At 34.4% G+C, this 20,845-nt stretch overlaps 2 protein-coding genes across 5 annotated transcripts; both read left to right on the forward strand.

Moving 5' to 3' along the window:
* The first annotated feature begins 4,390 nt into the window (after window positions 1-4,390).
* LOC131803765 (organic cation transporter protein-like) lies at window positions 4,391-14,215 on the forward strand. Of its 4 annotated transcripts, none has more exons than XM_059125436.1 (2): window positions 4,391-4,481; window positions 11,811-14,215. In XM_059125436.1, the coding sequence occupies exon 2, from the start codon at window positions 12,356-12,358 to the stop codon at window positions 14,057-14,059; it is 1,704 nt and encodes a 567-aa protein (XP_058981419.1). In that variant the 5' UTR covers window positions 4,391-4,481; window positions 11,811-12,355; the 3' UTR covers window positions 14,060-14,215. The 4 variants fall into 4 exon arrangements, with proteins under 4 accessions (XP_058981419.1, XP_058981421.1, XP_058981422.1 ...); XM_059125438.1 differs by having other exon boundaries at window positions 4,419-4,525; XM_059125439.1 differs by lacking the exon at window positions 4,391-4,481 and adding an exon at window positions 9,564-9,580.
* A 4,896-nt stretch (window positions 14,216-19,111) lies between these two features.
* On the forward strand, window positions 19,112-20,845 carry LOC131803806 (putative flavin-containing monoamine oxidase AofH). The gene is made up of 3 exons (XM_059125521.1): window positions 19,112-19,503; window positions 19,795-20,608; window positions 20,807-20,845. The coding sequence occupies exons 1-3, from the start codon at window positions 19,112-19,114 to the stop codon at window positions 20,843-20,845; spliced, it is 1,245 nt and encodes a 414-aa protein (XP_058981504.1).

The raw sequence follows: 20,845 nt of genomic DNA on the forward strand, positions 1-20,845 counted from the left end.
TCAATATTAAGCCTTTATTGAAAAAAAAAAAAAAAAATAAACCAAATAAATATTTATTTCATTTTTTTTGTTATTAATCGCTTAACAAAAGTCTACGTGTTTTAAGCCAACACAAGTTGATGGTACGGTGGGTGTCAAAATAAATCCAATACGATTTTCGCCTCTTAACAAAGGCCTTCAAACACTTGTTTCTACCAATTTTTTTTATCAGAAAATAGTTCAAAGACATTAAGAAATTACTTCAATTTAAAATTTATTGTTCTGTCTTTGTTCGACATGTAAACTAGAATGACATGGACATAATGGAAGTGAATCTTATCAGCTCACAGTTTGTCAAGTTTACATGCTGCAATTAAAGCCAAGTGTTTTAGAGGGCAATAATTTTATTTTTATCTACTTTCCAGCGCAAGCAAACTTTGTCTGCAATCAGAAAAAGCATGCTTTTCTAGGAACAAGAAACATGAAATAAAAGATACTTTTCTTTTTAAGAGGAATTGCCGATCACTTAATGCATTTCAAAGGGGACAAATTAATTACTGTAGAGCAATGAAGTTGTATCTTTAGGCACATGCCGTGCCGTCGAACTTCAGCTGTTGATTTCGTAGTACTTAGCTTGAACCCTTAACTTCTTAAGGTTCAGCTACCATGGATATACCCAGAAAAGCATTTAGAGACCAGAAAAATTTAGAGGCTAGAAAAAACCTAAATTCCATACAAAAATGTCAGAATAGTAAGCATTTCGGGGGGTATCGCAGTCTGGTATTTGTGGCGCCCAACATGTCTACTGCATTAGAATATCTCTTTCAACGTAAAACAACATCTCTAGTCCTATATTCTTGTTTAGGTTAGAACCCTGGATCTTCCTTGAATCTTACATAGCGCTGGCGCCCAACAAATTATACTTCTTCTCTAGACAGGCTACTGCATAAGGCTTGGAACTGTGTGCGGTGGCGCCCAACATGTCTACTTCATACGGATAACTCTTTCAACGTAAAACAGCGTATCGAGTCTTATATTCTTGTTTAGATTAGAATCCTGGATCTTCCTTGAATCTTTTATAGCACTGGCGCCCAACATGTAATACTCCTTCTCTAGTCAGGCTGCTGCATTCGGCTTAGAATGGTGTGCAATAAACTACGCAGGCGTACAAAAATCCCTCTATACTTCGATAATTCTTCCATTGTAATTTTGATTCTTTAGTCTGTCATAGGGTCCTTGATCTCTTGTCTGCAATGCACTCCAATGGCGCCCAACATGTCCAGTTTATTCAGACGAATCCTCCTTGTCCCTCATTTTTGTTTAGATTGTATTCACTAATCTGACACTTTTACTAGGACGCCCAAAAATTCTCTTCAGCTGGTATTCGCCCAACGAATCTCGTTTACACAGACAACTATTCTAAAGGTGAGAACACATAAAACGCCTTAAAGGTGGGAATACATAAAGCGCTTATTTGGCTGGCTTCTTCGGATGTGAACAAAGGAGCCTCGGGCCAAAATCGAACTAAGTCAACCTAAAACTTCTTTGTTCCTTTACGAAGAAGCCAGCCGATGTCTTAAGCCAGTAAAGAACGGGTTTTATGTTCAAAAATCGTTTCAGGTATTCTCACCTTTATGTTTAAGAACTTCTCTAGTCCCCTATTACTCTTGCCTAATACTTCCCTAGTTTTTTATAACATCCATTTGGCTATAGAGGGTATATATCATTTGATGCCTCATCAAAATAACGGATTTAGACCCTACGTCTCTTTGGACCAAATTCGTTTCAGGACATTTGGAGTCGATCTAGCGTTGTCTTTCCGTCCGTCTGACAGGCTGGTACAACGTATTATTATTATTATCAAACTTAGATCGAGTTCGGAGATTCGCAATATCGGTCCACTCCTTCTGGTAACTCTCGAAATTGAAATTTTTTAAAAAATATATGTTTTGGCACAGAAAGAGAAAGGATATTGCGATAATGCTCAAACTTTGCAGATCTTAATATTTGCATCAGTGCTAGGTCAGGTGCTACAATGGACAGTGTCGGTCTACTCCATTAGATACCTACCCCACAAAGGGTCAAGATTTTAAATAACCACGAAGCTCGAAAAACGCAAAGTGATCTCCCGATTCTTTTGAATTTCATACATCCCAATACTTGAACTTAAGCAAGATCTGGTGTGAAGATGGTAGATATCGAACCACTCCTTCTAGTACCTCCCCCACAAAGGGTTAAAATTTGGAATAACCATTAGGCACAAGGCGAAATGAACATTCGTTTACTTTTAAACTCGGCACATTCTAATACTTCTATCAACACAAGACGTGTTGTAAAGATGGACAATATCGGACCACTCCTTCTGGTACCAAGCCCCCCACCAAAAGGGTCAAAATTTTAAATAGTTATAACTCTCATAAAACGCAAACATTTCGAAATATTATGAAATATCTAATTTAGTGTGAAGCAAGCGGTCAATATAAAATCCAAATCTGATAGGTTTTAATATTTTTATCAGGCTCATGTCAGATACGAAATGGAAAATATAGGCCCACCCCTTCGGAACCTCTTCTATGAAGCACCAACAGTTTGAATAATCATAACGCAAGTGTAAACGAGAATCGAATCCAATCTCCCTCTTCGATTGTCAATTAAATTCTGGATCCTGTTCGTAGGATCAATATTTTTAATAATGAGAACAGAATTCAATGTCCTTCTTTCAATTCTATTGTGGATTCTGCTCGGATGATAAATTTTTAAATGAGAAAAGAGTTCAATCTCCTCTTCGATTGTCAACTCTATTCTCTGTTCGGCTCGACTGGAGCAATGTTAAGTGAGAAAGGAATACAACCGTTTCGCTTGGCTGTAGATTCAATTCTAGTTTTTATTTAAAAATATGTTCCTTAAGTGCTACTGAAACTAATCTAACTTAAATAAGTCGCAGCCGCACACTTATTCTTATATATTCTAATATTGAATGGAGAACATTGCAAGGCTGTTTGTCATTTCATTCAAGTGGTCTTGTATATCTACCGAGCCCATCGATATCACATTATCGTAGGCGTCAGCGCCCAAGATCACCAAATTGCTCACAGGTGATATTTTATGGCGGATGGGAAATATGTAATTTTAGAATATTTATTGTTTATTGCTAGGGTATCCCAGCGTCCCAACCGCACTCAAAAGTATGTACTCAAAGTATTTTGTACAGCAAGTCAAAATATATTTAAATAACCGAACATTGGCTCAGGGTATACAGCTGTCGGCAATACCGACTGATTTCATTTAACTTGTTTCTTGCTGCTTTCAGTGCTTGAGCACCTATTTTTCTGTAGGCAATTACTCTACTGTGGCGCCCAACATGTCTAGTTTACACAGACTACTTCCCTAGTCCCAATTTGTCCGTGGCGCCCAACTTGTCCCATTTATTCTGGCAATTCTTAAAGAACTACTTTGCACCTCTACGAAGTAGTTATGTATTCTCACCTAAATTTCTAAGAATTTCCCTAGTCCCCTATTCCTGTTAGCCTACTCCTTACCTCTTTTTACCTGTATGCAATTACTCTACCGTGGCGCCCAACATGTCTAGTTTACACAGACTACTTCCCTAGTCCCTTATTCTTGTAGGGATTGTTGCCGTTGATCTTCCTGAATTGCACTCGGCCCCAATATGTTCGTGGCGCCCAACATGTCTCATTTATTTTGGCAACTCTTAAAGAACTACTTTGCACCGTATGCATGTCGTATACGACAAAAATACTAGTCGTCCCACCCCATTATATCACTTCACTTAATATTGTAGTTAAATTGAATGTATATGTCAATTCATAATCGAATCGCATAATAAAGATAAACCCCAAATCATGTCATTATCAATGAGTTACGAGAGCTAACCAGAAATCAACACTCACCAACAGAGGTAAAACAAAAAGCGCGCTAAACTATTTTCGAATGATACTAATCGTTTGGAGATATTTTAACAAAATCTCCAACCAAATAGTGGTTGTTTTATCGCATGATCTTTCCAATGGATACACGTGCGTTTCAAATTGTTGGTAAATTTGGAAGTTTCATATGTACATACACACACACACACACATACTACATACATACAAATGTAGATAAATTCGGTGGGGTTGTGTTTTTGCATGGGATCGCTACATACCAACATAAATACACCAACAAACAAGTCGTATGATTTTTCATTTGTTTTTTTTTTATTCTCTCACCCTCTCTGTTTGAAAAATGTAATATTCTCCCTTGGTTCACTGTTATTTTCGAGGAAGAGACATATAAAATTTCTCAAATAAATGATGTTCTGAAAAGAGAAAAAGGTAGAGAGAGAGAGCGCAATTTTTTTTTGGTAGAATGTACAATTGAGAGAAAAACTAACATTTGGTCGGTTCAGTGGGCCCGAATAACAACCATAATAAATCAGTTGATCGTAAGCTCTTTACACAGTCGGTGGCTAGTTTTAACGGTGCGGCGTTTACACCATCTAAGTAATAACACCAAGTTTTTTTTTTTGTTTCTAAACTGATAACAAGTAAATAGAACTACTACTGTGTGGTTCAGTAGCATTGCAACTTGTGTTTTTTTAAACTCGGTCTACTCTTGTTTCTGTGGTCATTCACCTATGCATTTAGCCTGAAAAATAGTGCAAAGAAGATAAAAAAAGTGGGGGACAGTGAGCAAAATAATCTTAGACATTGTTACGTATAAAATTCATTTCTCCCCAAGATTCACGGTCATTTGTGGATCAAGGCTACTACGCCAGCCAAACATTGTGTGTTCGGTTGTTTTTTTTTTTGTTATTGTTGTTGTGTGAAAAGTTTGTTGCCGAAATCGTAAAATGTGTTCATTTCTACCACGTCATAGGTAGCCAGCCAACCAGCCAGCCACCAATAGAGTGCGGTTCTACCAAAAACTCGTCATTAACGTCAGCGTCAACGTTTTTGATGAATTAACATGAGTTGTTGGGCCGGCAAACATTGTTGCCGGGAGGAAATTCAATGGAAATTTGTAGCCGTAAAAGGAAAAAAAGAAGAAGAACTAACTGGAAGTCATGTTTTTTTGCTGCTTGTGAATAAGAGTAGCGAACTTAACAAGAAAAATAAATGTATTTTAGAAAACATGTCTAGATTTAGATCTCCTGTGGTGCGTAACGCCGCTTGGCTTGGTAACGCGTTTATATTTTAGTTACTATGTTTGCAACGCGCTGTTCATTTGAAACCTCTTGAAGTCTGAACAAGTCGATTTCGCGATAAACATCTGCTGATATAGTTCATTGCTGTCTAGAACATATGTTTGTGAATATAATTCTATTATTGTTAAAATCGGTGCCACCCGGTCTAGAACTGTAGTGGAATTCTCTAACTCATTTTTTGAGTTACCGACAAAAGTCAGGGAACTTAAAATGCATATAACTTCGGTAATTAGCTAATTTTTTTCGGTAAATTAGCGACGAAATCAAAGTAGTCGTTAAGACCTACCGATAGGTACCAATGTTGTGAACTTTAACTTATTTTTTATATCAACAATTTTGATTTTGATGTTACCGATTTTTGTCGGTAACTCAAATAATGACTAAGAGAATCCCACTACTGATATTGTAAACAAGGGCCCATATTGGGCATAGCTAGGCAGAAGTTTTAACTATTTTGTGTAAAGTAAGGATACTAAAACCCTTTTTCGACTGGCTTAAAACATCAGCCGGATTCTTCGAGCCAAAATCGAACTAAGTCAACCTGAAACTCCTTTATTCCTTTACGAAGAAACCAGCCGATGACTTGAGCCAGTCAAAAAAGGTTTTAAGGTGAGAATACGTAAAGCGCTTATCTGGCTGGCTTAAGTCATCGACTGGCTTCTTCAGAAATGAACAAAGGAGCCTAGGGCCAAAATCGGACTAAGTCAACCTAAAACTCCTTTGTTCATCTACGAAGAAGCCTAGGGCCAAAATCGAACTAAATCAACCTAAACCTCCTTTGTTCATCTACGAAGAAGCCAGCCCATGACTTAAGCCCGCCAAATAAGCGCTTTATGTATTCCCACCCTTAATGTACTCTCAGCTTAAATGGTAATTTCAAAATCCCTGTGAAAACTAAATGAATATAAATTATGTGGTTTAATTCCAGAAATATATAACAGTGTGACTCAGCATTTTTTGCATGCGCGTTATCAATTCTGGAAAATATATTTTTTTGGAGTGATGAATCAAGTTATAGCTGTCTTGGGTTTGGAGGATTAAATGCCCTAAAAGCTGAGCGTTTGACTTATCGCTCCTAAAAGAATAATTATATTTTTCTATGTTTTTATTCGGTAATCAAAATATTTAATGAAAAGAAATACTGACATATTTTATAAAAACCTCACGATATTTTATATATTCAGACAAGGTATATGAAAAACTTGAAATATGGGATCAACTGCAATAACAGCATCAGCTGCCATTGTAATGGAAGAATTATTGGACGCTTCGATAGAAAAACTGTCAATTAAGCCGAATTCAATGAGGAAATACGAAAATGAGATACACTGGTGGCCAAAACTAAAGCAACTGAAATTACAAGGAGTATGAATGCCATGTAACTTTTTTAAAAATTAAGAAAATGAGAACGTTTTTCTAGTTTTAAATTAGGCACTTTATTCACCTTATAAAAACTTAAAACAAAAAAACCAAAATTCATTTTTATATAAAAAATGAAAACAAGCTAGAAAATGATTTCCGAGAAATATTTCATAAATATTTCTGCGATTTTTCGTATACTAAGTCGGTTTTATGCAACTGGATCTGTAGTAACAGTTATAGCGGATGAAGGTCGTGAAAAACTTCAGCCCGCACTGATCAACAAATTGTGAGAAAAATAAAAAAACAACTATTTAAGAGTTCAATTGAATTGATGAGAGAGTTATCATTGGACATAAGCTCGAGATCAGTACGTTGACGAGTAGTGTCAGCTGGTCTGCATGCCCGTAAACCATCAAAAAAACCATTTATATCAAAAAAAAAAATCGGAAAGCATTTCGAAAACGATAATATTAATTGGAATCCAGCTCAATGGAAAAACATTTTATTCTGGGATTCGGTATTTTGATGATTTTAGCTACAATATTCATCGGAATTGTTTTAAATTTGGTATTTGAAGTTCGAAATGGATACTAAAGCCTAAGATAGAAAATTTTCTATGCAAACCCACGTCTTCATATAGCCCCCATATAACGGTACCTCCCGATATTCGGTATTTTGATGATTTTAGCTACATTGTTCACCGATTTCTTTTTTCAAGTTTCGCATTTGAATATTGTAATGGCTTATGACAAAAGTAACCTATGCAGGTCCATGTCGTCGTATAGACCCTAATATAACAGCTACATTCGTTTTTTTTTACGATTTTAACAGAATTTTTAATGGATCTTAGTGTTTTTGAGAATTGCCAATTCGTTCCAGTGGAAGGTATTTAAGCTTTTTTACTTGTTTCAATACAATCCTTCTCCAAGTGATATCATGCACTCTATAGCAAACTATAACTGTTCTAAAGCCAAATGTTGATAGGTGGTATGAGATAAATAAATTCTTTTGTTACGGGAGGGATCATATAATCGGATCCGCCAGGCTTTTGAGTTTCCCTTACTGGTTTTTTGCAAAAACTAATGAGTTTATTGTCAAATTGTTGTCAATAGAAGCCTTTTGGGCTGAACTTATGTGGGTCTTGCAAGAAATCGTACAAGAAACCGATGTGCTTTAGGATTTTTACTTAATTTGAATTAATACACATGCAAATTGTTTTATTTGTTGACGTTTGTTATTTTTTACAAACAATTATAAAAATCCCACATGAATTCGTTTAAATAAAAATAATAAAAAATACCACAGGAATTTAAAACCGCAGGTTTTTCCCTCCCAATATTTACTTGCACTTACCTTACAGATTGGTGGCTGCGAAATTTTAAACTTGACCTTGGACCATTATATTGCCATTGAATGATGGGGATTTTTTCTTTGTACATTAAAAATGTCCACACCAAATGTTATTCGTCTTTGTTCCAAAACAAAAGAACTTATATTTTTATTTTCACAGGTCTTATCTTCATGGACGGATGATTTATTCACGTAATTGTGTTAATCTCCTGAGGATTTTAGAAGAAGAAACAATCGTGAGATTATTCTTTGTTAAGCATTTTGTATTAATATTTAGACATTTGTGCAAAAATTTGTTTTCAAAGCCTAAAGGATTTGATATAATTTTTTCTTTGCCTAAATTATCAAAACGGCAGTTTATTTGTCCAGCAGTCATAATAAAGATAAGTGTTTAAAAGATAGCTAGAGATTATCAGTCGACTAAACTAATTCAAAAATCAAGAAAGTATTTCATTCAAAATCCAGTAGATTTAAGAAGTGAAAACAGTGGCTATCTTGGCGTACCAAGTAGATATGATAACTCAACTGGATTTTTAAATGCATTTAATGAGATTTTATAAAGACTAAAAATTCTTAATATCAAATTCCAGTCCATTCGGTTGAAAAGTGTGCCTGAAGATCTTAACAATTTTTCAAATCAAATAGGCATAAAACGATATTCACACTTCATATCAAAAAAAAGTCGATTGTGTCAAAATTCTGGAAAACCGCATAAAATATTAAATAAATATAATAATGTAACAATGAATTGGTTCCAAATATATGAAAATCATCCTAAATCCACATCACTAGGATTATCTCGTAACTAGGGGATAAGTTCGAAGAATATATAGTGTGTTACTTCTTGAAAATGAAGTTGTCATTAGACAATCGAATTTTGAAGTTTCTTATATAATTTTTGTCAGCCCGTGTCTGGATCGATAGTAAGAATTTGTGCGGATTAATTTTGCGGATTATATAACAAATTTTCGAAGTGACTTCACATTAACAATTCAATTCAACAATTTCTTCAGAATTACTGTCTTCATTATTCACTTTTTTCTTAGTTCTACAATCGTTGATTTAATCGTCGCAACTACAATGGCATAAATTCGAATCCGGATAAAAAAATACGCATAAAACTAGACCAGAGTGTATTGGGCGCCATACTAAAACATTGCTCATGTATCAAAGGAACGGTCTGAATGTTATTCAACAGCTTCATTCATCAACACCATTTTTTACAGTAGCTTAGAAAATGCCAACTGGAATTCGAAAATAAAATATTAAATTCAACAAGTGAAAAATCTGTTAGAGTAGAAATACATAAAGCACATATTTTTGGCTGGCTTAAGTCATCGGTTGGCTTTTTCGTAGAAGAACAAAGGAGTTTTAGGTTGACTCAGATCGATTTTGGCCCTAGGCTCCTTTGTTAATTTCGGAAGAAGCCAGCTGATGACTTAAATCAGCCAGATAAGCGCTTTATGTATTCCCACTTTCAGTTCGACCGGGGCGAACTATGAATACCTCCCATAATTTGGAAAAAATTTGGCAGTATTCAAAAAAAATCCGTTAAAAATTCTGTTAAAATCTTAAAAACACCGAATGTAGCCGTTATATTTGGGTGTATACGACGATGTGGACCTGCATAGGCAACTTCAGTCATAAGCCATTACAATATTCAAATGCTAAACTTGAAAAAAAGTAGGTGAATAATATAGCTAAAATCATAAAAACACCGAATATCGGGAGGTACCATTATATGGGGGCTATATGAAGGTGTTGACCTGCACGGAGAATTTTACGTCATAGGCTGTATTATCCATTACGAACTGCAAATACCAAAATGTTAAACATTTCTAGTGAATAATGTAGCTTAAATCACCAAAATACCGAATATCGGGAGGTACCGTTATATGAGCGCTATACGAAGACGTGAACCTGCACAGACAATTTTCTGTCATAGGCTGTAGTATCCATTACGAACTTCAAATACCAAAATGTTAAACATTTTCAGTGAATAATGTAGCTTAAATCACCAAAATACCGAAAATAGGGAGGTACCATTATATGGGGGCAATACCAAAACGTGGATCTGCACAGTTTCTGCCTTAGGCTGTAGTGTCCATTACGAACTTCAAATACCAAATTTAAAACAATTCCGGTGAATAATGTCGCTGAAATCACCAAAATACCGAAAATAGGGAGGTACAGTTATATGGGCCCTATACCTAAACCTGGACCTATATAGCCTATTTTCAATACCAAAAGTCCTGCAGATATAATATACATTTGAGGGAAATTTTATCAACCTACATCATTTCTTTCGGAAGCTAGAGTGATTTGCACAGACGGATGGACATCGGTAAATTGACGAAGAATTTTATGCTGAAATGAATTTTGTTGCACAGTTTAATCTTTGACCTAAGAAATTACACCCAGTTTTTATTGTTGTTGTAGCCAAAACAAAAACCAACCGTTTTCATAGGACGGCTAGAACTCAGGTAGTTTCAATTTCCGTTTACTCTATTAATTGGAACGCTTTTAATTGGAGTTTGGCCAGTAACTAGTTCAGACACTTTTCTTAGTGAATAATTCGATTCCACCAAGCCGTTACTGAACCATGGAAAAATGTTCGTCTATATTAGAAGACTAATGTCTTCTTCCCCACTTCTAATAGAAATCTACGTTAAAGGGTGTTACATACATGGAAGGGCTACTACGCATCTTCAACACAGGAATCTTTATAAAAATATTATATTTTGCAGACAGGAAATCTGCTGAGTTTTCCTGCAATTATGAACAAATACTAATTTTGTTTCACAGTGTAATCTTTGGCTTAAAAAAAACCACACAGAGTTATAATTGTTGTTGTTGTAGCAAACTCAACCGTTTTTATTGGCCGTCTAAAACTCAGGTAGTTTCAATATTCGTTTACTCCATTGATTGGGACGATTTTTTTGGAGTCTGGACAGTAAATAATTCAGCCTGTTTTCTTAATTAATAATTCGATTGAACCAAGCCGTTACTGAACCACGGAAAATTGTTCGTCTATATTAGAATACTAATGTCTTCTTCCCCACTTCCAATAAAAATCCATTTTTAAAGGTGTTCCATACATGGAAGGACTACTACGCATCTTTAACACAGAAATCTTTATAAAAATATTATGTTTTGTAGATAGGAAATCTGCTGAGTTTTCCTGAAATTATGAAAAAACTAATTTTGCTGCACAGTGTAATCTTTGGCTTAAAAAAACAACGCACAGTGTTATTGTTGTTGTTGTAGCAAATCCAAGCGTTTTTATAGTCCGTCTAAAACTCAGGTAGTTTAAATTTGCGTTTACTCTATCAATTGGAACTCTTTTTATTGGAGTTTGGCCAGTAACTAGTTCAGCCACTTTTCTTAGTGAATAATTCGTTTGAACCAAGTCGTTACTGAATCACACAAAATTATTCGTCTAATCAAAAAACTACCCAGATGTATTTAATATAAAAATGACTTCGAATATGAAACCTTCTTCAAAACGAAGCCCTTTAATAGATGTTCCATACATGGAAGGGCTACTCTACACATCTTCAATACAGGAAACTTTATAAAGAGAAAAAAACGTTGTTGACAGGAGAATTTAGATATAATGTATTCAAGAACTGTATGGTAGCGAACCGCATTATCAGTTAAAATTGTAATCCCTATCAGCTCAACGGAAGTCCTGAAAAAATGTAAGATTTAAAAAAATCTGTTGAGTCTTTTTAAATGTCATACTTTTTCCACAACTTCTATAGATTTAAAACCTTCGGAAGAGATTCCCAAATTCACTGTCTTCACGCTATTTACAGGCACCTAATTTCCCAAATCCTTGAATTAAAAATTTCCATATCAAATGGCCAGATCGAAAATTATTTAAAACTAACCAAATTTCTTTTCTTTGCAGGTTAGTGTAGCTTGGCCGCGAGAACAAATCAACAACATTCTCACAAATCACACCAACCATTTGGCCTGAGTGAGCAGCAAGGAAAACTCATCAGTCCACTCACAAACACATGCACACACGTTCGCAAACTCATTGAAAAAAAAACGAAAAATCTGCGCATGAGTTTTCCTTTAATCGCGCTCGTGTTCAGTTCAGTTGTCGGGGACGCCTTCAAGAGTTTTGTATGATTTGTTGGATTTGCTGGCAACAAGTTTGGACTTCAAATTCGAAAAACATTCAACAATTGGATTGCCTAACCGGTTGTCTAACGGAAAAGAAGCAGAAGGCAACAACAACAAAAAATACAACAGCTGCTGGAGTGCAACAGTCAACATCATAATCGCCATCATCAATTGGAATTGAATGGAATAAACTAAATGAAGTTTGGCCGTTTCTAAAAGTCCTAATAATTGAAAACCAAATTTGAAAAACACCTGTCCCACACACACCCACACACACACGCACATACTCACAGTGTAACGCAACGTCATCATCACTGGGTCACCATGGGTTACGATGATGTCATAAAATATCTGGGCGATTTTGGCCGATATCAAAAACAAATTTATTTCCTTTTGTGTTTGCCCGCCATATCGTGTGCCTTTCACAAGTTGGCCGGTGTATTTCTCCTGGCCCGTCCAGATTTTCGTTGTGTCCTGCCATTTGAAAATGACAGCGAAAATCAGACACGTTTTGAGAATTTCAATAAAACCCTATGGAGTTTGGCCTATCCGTATGACCAGATTACGGATACCTATCAGGTGTGTGAATATTACGATGTGGACTACAATGATGGCTATTTGAATGGGAACAGCATTGCGGCTCCTGCGACCAATGAAACAAAAAGCTGTGAACATTTTGTCTATGACCAGAGTGTGTACAAGAGCAGTGCCGTGACGGAATGGAATATGGTATGCAGTCGCCAGTTGCTGAGTGCCACCAGTGATTCCTTGTTCATGGTGGGCGTGCTGTTGGGTAGTATTGTGTTTGGCCAGCTATCGGATAGATATGGCCGTAAACCCATATTCTTTGCCTCGTTGGTGATCCAGGTGGTGTTTGGTGTCCTGGCTGGTGTGGCCCCGGAATATTTTACCTACACCATATCGCGTATGATTGTGGGAGCCACCACCTCGGGCGTGTTCTTGGTTGCCTATGTCATTGCCATGGAAATGGTGGGTTCATCCTATCGTCTCTTTGCCGGTGTGGCTTGTCAAATGTTCTTCTCGGTGGGCTTTATGTTGACGGCCGGTTTTGCCTATTTCATTCGAGACTGGAGATGGTTACAAATCGCCCTAACCCTGCCGGGTCTGTTGTTTATGTGTTACCACTGGATCATACCCGAATCGGCCAGATGGCTATTATCCAAGGGACGCAAGGATGAGGCCATTGTGGTCATTGAAAAGGCAGCCCAGGTGAATAATGTAACCATACCCCAAGAGGTCTATGAAAATCTCATTGACGAATCGGCGGAAAAGAAAAATGACTCGGAAGCCAATAAATCGGAAAAGGCAGCAGCGGCTAGTGTTTTCGATTTGTTGCGCTATCCCAATTTGAGACGTAAGACGTTGATCATTTTCTTTGATTGGTTTGTCAACAGTGGGGTGTACTATGGTCTTTCTTGGAATACCAACAATTTGGGGGGCAATGTCCTGCTGAATTTCATGATCTCCGGTGCTGTGGAAATTCCTGCTTATATTCTGCTGCTGCTTACCCTAAATCGTTGGGGTCGTCGCACAATTCTGTGTGGTTGCATGTTGGTGGCCGGTGTGGCCCTGTTGCTGACAATCATTGTGCCGGCCTCTTTAAATTGGCTCATCATTCTATTTGCCATGATTGGTAAATTGGCCATTACAGCTTCGTATGGTACCATTTATATATTCTCGGCCGAACAATTCCCCACTGTGGTGAGAAATGTGGGTTTGGGTGCCGCCTCAATGGTGGCACGTATTGGTGGCATTTTGGCGCCCTATCTCAATTTGCTGGGCCAAATATGGCGACCATTGCCTTTGATAATTTGTGGTGCCTTGGCCTTTTTAGGTGGCCTCCTATCGTTAATGCTTCCCGAAACCCTGAACAAGCCAATGCCAGAGACAATAGAAGATGGCGAACGGTTTGGTAAGCGACGCAATGCAAATGATCTCAGTGAGACTGGAGAGGAACTTACATCAATGGTACCCGGCGGACAGCAGGCAAATGGCAAAGCCAAATGATGAACTGAAGCGATGGTGGCGGCTAAAAGTGAAAACGAAAAATTGAACTTAATTGTGTTGTAAAATGTACTTATAAGAACAATTTTTTAAATATGTCATATGCATATTAGGGTGTCCTGAAGTAAAAGTGAAAAAATTTAATTTGAAAAATGTGTTTTGGTTTCGGATGATTTAAAAAAATATGTATATTTTAAATCATTTAAAACATTTTTAAAAATTCAAATCAATTTGATTTTTAATTTCTTAACAATTTTTAAAAATTTAAATTGTTAAAAATTGTTATAAATTTTAATTTTTAAAAATTGTTAACAAAAATTAAAATTTTTAACAATTTTCAAAAATTAAAATTTTTAATAACTAAAATTTTTAACAATTTTTAAAAATTAAAATTTTTAAACATTTTTAAAAACTAAAATTTTTAAAAATTGTTAACAAAAATTAAAATTTTTAACAATTTTCAAAAATTAAAATTTTTAACAATTTTCAAAAAATAAAATTTTTAACAATTAAAATTTTTAACAATTTTTAAAAATTAAAATTTTTAAAAACTACAATTTTTAACAATTTTTAAAAACTAAAATTTTTAACAATTTTTTAAAAATTAAAATTTTTACGAAAAAATCTGCCGTTAATTATTCAGGACACCCAAAAATATATATATCAAACCACTATAATATTCTCCTAGTATTAAATATACATTTTTATACTGTAATTTTTTAGCAGAAAATTTTAGAAAGACAATGTCAATTTCGAGAGATGTTAACCATATCAAAGACAATCCACGAATTTATTTAAAATTGTATTTGTTTAAATTATTTATGTTCTCGATTAATTAATTTCAACTAGACTCATTGTATTCAATTTACACATATATGTATGTACATATATACAAACCTACATACATACATATATACTCAAAGTACATTGATAACCCACATTTAGATTCATTTTCTATCAACACAATAACCACATAGAATATAAATCACTATCTCAAAGTATTATGTAAAATATTAAAAAAAAAAACAATTCAACAAATGGGAAAATTTGTAAAGTTTGACATTATTTTTCATCAACATTTTCAGTGTTTATGTTCTAAAGAAATAAGACTCTTTTCTAATGGAATAAATAAATAAGGCATAGCTTAAAAATGGGATTATATGTATGGCATTTTTTCCTAACATATACGGTTGACTCCCAATTGGGTAGATTACTGGTTGGACATTTTTCTTAAAAAATCCACGAATATTGGTCTCTTAGTCCTTGAAAAAATATTTTAAAAAATCCTCGATTATCTGTCCCTTGGTCCCTGAAAAAATAATGAAATCCAAGAATAAAATATTAATATTTTTTTTTGAAATATTTTCGGTCTTTAAAAAAATATTTTTAAATACTTTAAAAAATATTTTTAAATATTTTTTAATATCTTTGGTTTTTCAAAAAAATATATATTTTTTAAAATCCACAATAATTGGTATCTTTGTCCTTGAAATTAAAAAAAAAAACACGATTATCAATCCATTGGTCCTTGAAAAATATTTTTTTTTAAATCACCGATTATTTGTCCTTTTGTTTATGAAAAAATGTTCTTAAAAATCCACGATTATTTGTCTCTTGGTTTATGATAATGTTTTTTTTTTTTTTTTTTTTTTGATTCACGATTATCGGTCCTTATTTTTTAAATACACGATTATTGGTCCGTTGAAAAATATTTTGTAAAAAAATCTACAATTATTTGTCCCTTGTTTTATGATTTTTTTAAATCCACGATTATTGATCCTTAAAAGTTCGCAATTATTGATCCCTTGAAAAAATATTTTTTTAAAATCCACGATTATCCCTCGGTCATTGAAAAAATATTTTTAAAAAATCCACGATTATTAGTCCCCTGTAAAATTTTTTTTAAAAAGTCCAACATTTCACGGTGTTTTGGTCCTTGAAAAAATATTTTTAAAAAATACACGATTATTGGGTTCATTGCTTCTTGAAAAAATATTTTTAAAAAATCCACGATTATAGGTCTCTTGGGTCTTAAAAATATTCTTAAGCGATTATTTGTCGTTTGGTCCTTGAAAAAAAATTTTAAATATTTTAAAAGATTTTTGGTCCTTGAAAAAAAATATATATTTTTAAATCCACGATAATTGGTCTCTTGGTCTTGAATTAAAAAAAAAAATTCCGGATTATTGGTCACTTGGTCCTTGAAAAAATGATTTTAAAAGCCACAATAATTGGTCTCTTGGTTCTTGAATTTTATGAAAAAAGTCCCCGATTATTGGTCTCTTTGTCCTTGAATTTTATAAAAAAAATCCCCAATTATTGGTCTCTTGGTCCTTGAATTTTATAAAAAAAAAATCCCCGATTATTGGTCCCTTGGTCTTTGAATTTTATAAAAAAAAATCCCCGATTATTGGTCCCTTCATCCTTTAAAAAAATATTTTTAAGAGATCCACGATTATTGATCCTTAAAAAAATATTTAAAAAAAATCCACAATTAATGGTCGCTGCAAAAATAATTTTAAGAAAACAACTATTTCTGGTCTCTTTGTCCTTCAAAAAATAATTTTTAGAAATCCACGATTATTGATCTTTTGGTACTTGAAAAATATTTTTATGAAAAAATCAGAGGTTATTGGTCCCTTGGTCCTTGAAAAGAAATCACTTTAAAGAAATCACTTTTAATGGTCTCATGGTCCTTGAAAACATTATTATTTTTAAAAAATCCACGACTATTAAACTGTATTGCAAAATTTTTTATATGTGTACCAAAAAAAAAATCGAAAATATTCCGTATTTTTTTTATAAAATTTTTCTCGGACTTTTTTCGAGTTGACGATTGAAATTAACAAAAAAAATCATTTTAGGAGAATGGTGTCAAAAGAAAAATTATTCTACACAAAATTTGACTAACAATTTCAGAATAAACCAACAGTTTTCATGAAAACTACATTAAAAATGTATGTACCAAAAGTGTTTGGTTTATTTACTATTAATTTAACACTTCTCCAATCCGCGTCAAAATCTCCCTTCATGCTTCATTTTTATTGTGGCTCTCTCAGCAAATGAAATTTTTATGCTCGCAAGGCATCAATTTTTGTTAAGAAAAAAACCTTGTTCATTTCTGAAACAATTAGCATTTTTTCCTAATTTCCTGCATATTTTCTTATAATTTTACTGCACCTGGCTATTGTGCAGTTGTGGAAAATTCTATGTTTTCTCAAAATATCCACCATAACTGGCGATTATTGTTCCAAGGACCGTTGGAAAATATTTTTAAATAGTTCAATTTTACTTGGTAATTGCTTATGTTTCTACACTACGTTACCGTTACCGTTACGTTCGATTAACTCTCATATAAAATTATATTCCATGTTCAGCCTGAAAGTATGCTATGTACATGTTGTAGTAGTGGTGTAGTTATAGTGTGTACATAAAAAAATTGTAATATTTTGCGGAACTACAGCCTGTTTTTGTAAGAGTATTTTTATATCCTCCTCGATTCTATGGAGGGTATATTAGCTTTGTCATTCTATTTGTTACTCCTCGAAATTTTCATGATAGACCCTACAAAGTGCATATATTCTGGATCAGCGTAAAACTCTAAAAGGATTTAAATACACGATTATTGATCTGTTGAAAAATATTTTGTAAAAAAATCTACAATTATTTGTCCCTTGGTTTATGATTTTTAAAAATCCACGATTATCCCTCGGTCATTGAAAGATATTTTTAAAAAATTCACGATTATTAGTCCCCTGTAATTTTTTTTTTTAAAATCCAAAATTTCACGGTGTTTTGGTCCTTCAAAAAATATTTTTAAAAAATACACGATTATTGGGTCCATTGCATCTTGAAAAAATATTTTTAAAAAATACACGATTATTGGGTCCATTGCTTCTTGAAGAAATATTTTTAAAAAATCCACGATTATAGGTCTCTTGGGTCTTAAAAATATTCTTAAGCGACTATTTGTCGTTTGGTCCTTGAAAAAAAAAAATTAAATATTTTAAAAGATTTTTGGTCCTTGAAAAAATATATATATTTTTAAATCCACGATAATTGGTCTCTTGGTCTTGAATTTTATAAAAAAAAATTTCGGATTATTGGTCCCTTGGTCCTTGAAAAAATGATTTTAAAAGCTCTTGGTTCTTGAATTTTATAAAAAAAAAAATCCTCCATCGAGTTGCCAATATCTTTTTAGCGATTGAGACTGTTCAATATTTCTTCTCCGGAGAGAAACATTCAAATCGATTCTATGGAGGGTATATTAGCTTTGTCATTCTATTTGTTACACCTCAAAATTTTCATGATAGACCCTACAAAGTGCATATATTCTGCATCAGCGTAAAACTCTAAAACGATTTAGCGATGTCCATCTTCATATCTGTCCATCTGTGGAAATAACTCAAGCTTCCGAAGTAATTGAAGTAGGTTGATAAAATATTTTGATGATTTTCGAGTCATTATTCACCGGAATTATTTCAAATTACGTATTTGGAGCTCGTAATGGTAACTACAGTCTGTGACAGAAAATTGTCTATGCAGGTCCAGGTCTTCGTATAGGCCCCACATACCAGTACCTCCCTATATTCGGTATTTTTACGAGTTTAGGTACAATACCTACCGAAATTGTTTGAGACGCGTATTTGAAGTTCGTAATGGATGCTATAGCCTATGGCAGAAAATTGTCTATGCTGGTTCAGGTCTTCGCACAGCTCCGATATAACGCTACCTCCCTATATACGATATTTTGATGATTTTAGCTACATTATTCACCGTTTATTTTAAGTTTCGAATTTGAATGTGGTAATGGCTTATGACAAACAATGCCCATGTAGGTCCACGTCGTATAGACATCAATATAACGGCTATATTCGGTATTTTTAAAATTTTTAACATAATTTTTAAGGATTTTATTTCCAAATTCGTTCCAAATGGTGAAGGGTATTCAAAGTTCGGCCCGGCCGAACTTACTGCTTTTTAACTGTTTTGTTGTTTGTCCTTGACATTTTTGAAAACAAAACAAAAAATCAAAAATTTTTCTCCTTCGAAATAATGAGTCAAAGAAATTCGGGGAATAAATTTGATATTCTCATTATTGGTGGTGGCCTATCTGGCCTGACCTCTGCCTTGAGAATTCATCAAAGGGATCCCAGTCTACACGTAGCATTGATGGAAGCCACTAATGTTATTGGTGGCCAGTTACGTTTCAATCATTTGGGAGAGTTGGGCGCCAAATGGATAACGGAGGATCAATATCATATTTATACTCTTCTGAAAGATTTGAATGTTTCTATCCGGAGAAGAAATATTGAACAGTCTCAATCGCTAAAAAGATATTGGCAACTCGATGGAGGAATATTTGCCGCATTAGCCAAATATGAACTGAAACGTTATATCGATGAATTGGAATTTATGTTGGAATATCGCGCAGGGGAATTGAAGAGGTAAGAATTTTAAGAAGAGATGGAGAATATTCAAATCGATTTCTATGTTCTAGATTCCAAAGCACCTCAATGCACTCTCACATATGTAGACGTTTATTTTTTCGAATGTGCCGCAAGTTTATGTTGAACTTGGTTCTCTTGATAAGTGGTTGTGAGGCCTGCGATATCGTTGTTAATGATTTTATCAATGTTTGTAGGACAAGTGGTGGCATTGACAGATTAATTAACCTGTAGGTATATGTGTGTGCTTTCATATCTGTAATGTAATGCGATTTCCCCATCCTCTTGCAGATTCATTGAAATACCAAATGGTTTATTGGAATTTTCCACTCAGGAGCTAATAACCAAAATGCTGGAGCACATGGAATATATTCATATCATTTATGGACACAAAGTATCGGAAATATTTCAATATCGCGAGCATGTAGAAGTCCTTGATTCTCAAAATATAAAATATACTGCCCAGACTATTATCCTTGCAATTCCCTGGCAACAAATACAAGAAATACAATTCCATCCCCCACTGCCGCTGGAGCTGCAACGGGCTCCACGCAATGAGAATAAAACAAAATATGTTCTAACCAGTTTCCTGGCCAGCTATAGAGAAGCATATTGGCAGAAGTCTGGTTATACGGGACAATATTTGTGGTTGGAACCTTTTTTGATGGCCCATCAATATCACAACAATACCATCTATGGCCATTATCTTCACGAAGAAGGTATTGAACCTTTGGTGAAATCATTGATATTACATAAATTGGCAGAGGCCTTTGGTGAGGAAATGCTGCTACCTTTGGAATATTCCCAGCATACATTCGAACTTCCGGCGCTGGATCATGCACCTCGAACTACACCCTGGAATCGTGTTATTTGGTCATCATCGGCTTCGGCTGGGACTTGTTATCGTGGCCTACTGGGGGGTGCCGTGCAAAGTGGTTATCGTGCCGCCATGAATGCCCTTTTGATTTGTCGTCCTCAATTGGTAACATGGCAAGATATTTCTGAAATACAGTGTTCGTTAAATTTACCTCTAAGAAAGCGAACTATTCTGAAACGTTGGCTTAGCAGTTGGAATCTATATAGTATTGCAACTAATGTAGTTTTCGTAAGTGGATTTATTTTAATTTTAAGATGTTGTTACAAAAAACATTAAAGCGGAATATTATTTCAATGGAAAAGTGGTTCTATGGGCTTGGTGTTCCCAGGAGAGAGCTTCTTTTAAAGCCTAACCAAACAAAATCTAACTTTAATTAACGTCTGGAATCTAGTATTCGATATTGAGCAAATTTCGATTGAATTTTAGTGGATGTATTTCGATGAAAGCCTTTTACCAGTATTATAA

Source organism: Musca domestica, unplaced genomic scaffold (genome assembly GCF_030504385.1).
Source record: "Musca domestica strain aabys unplaced genomic scaffold, Musca_domestica.polishedcontigs.V.1.1 33, whole genome shotgun sequence".
Classification (NCBI taxonomy): Eukaryota; Metazoa; Arthropoda; class Insecta; order Diptera; family Muscidae; genus Musca; species Musca domestica.

Coding starts and splice junctions, on each gene's coding strand:
- LOC131803806 (XM_059125521.1), top strand. CDS start 19,112: ATGAGTCAAAGAAATTCGGGGAATAAATTTGATATTCTCATTATTGGT. Junction 19,504..19,794: donor CGCGCAGGGGAATTGAAGAG/GTAAGAATTTTA, acceptor ATCCTCTTGCAG/ATTCATTGAAATACCAAATG. Junction 20,609..20,806: donor TTGCAACTAATGTAGTTTTC/GTAAGTGGATTT, acceptor ATTGAATTTTAG/TGGATGTATTTCGATGAAAG.
- LOC131803765 (XM_059125436.1), top strand. CDS start 12,356: ATGGGTTACGATGATGTCATAAAATATCTGGGCGATTTTGGCCGATAT.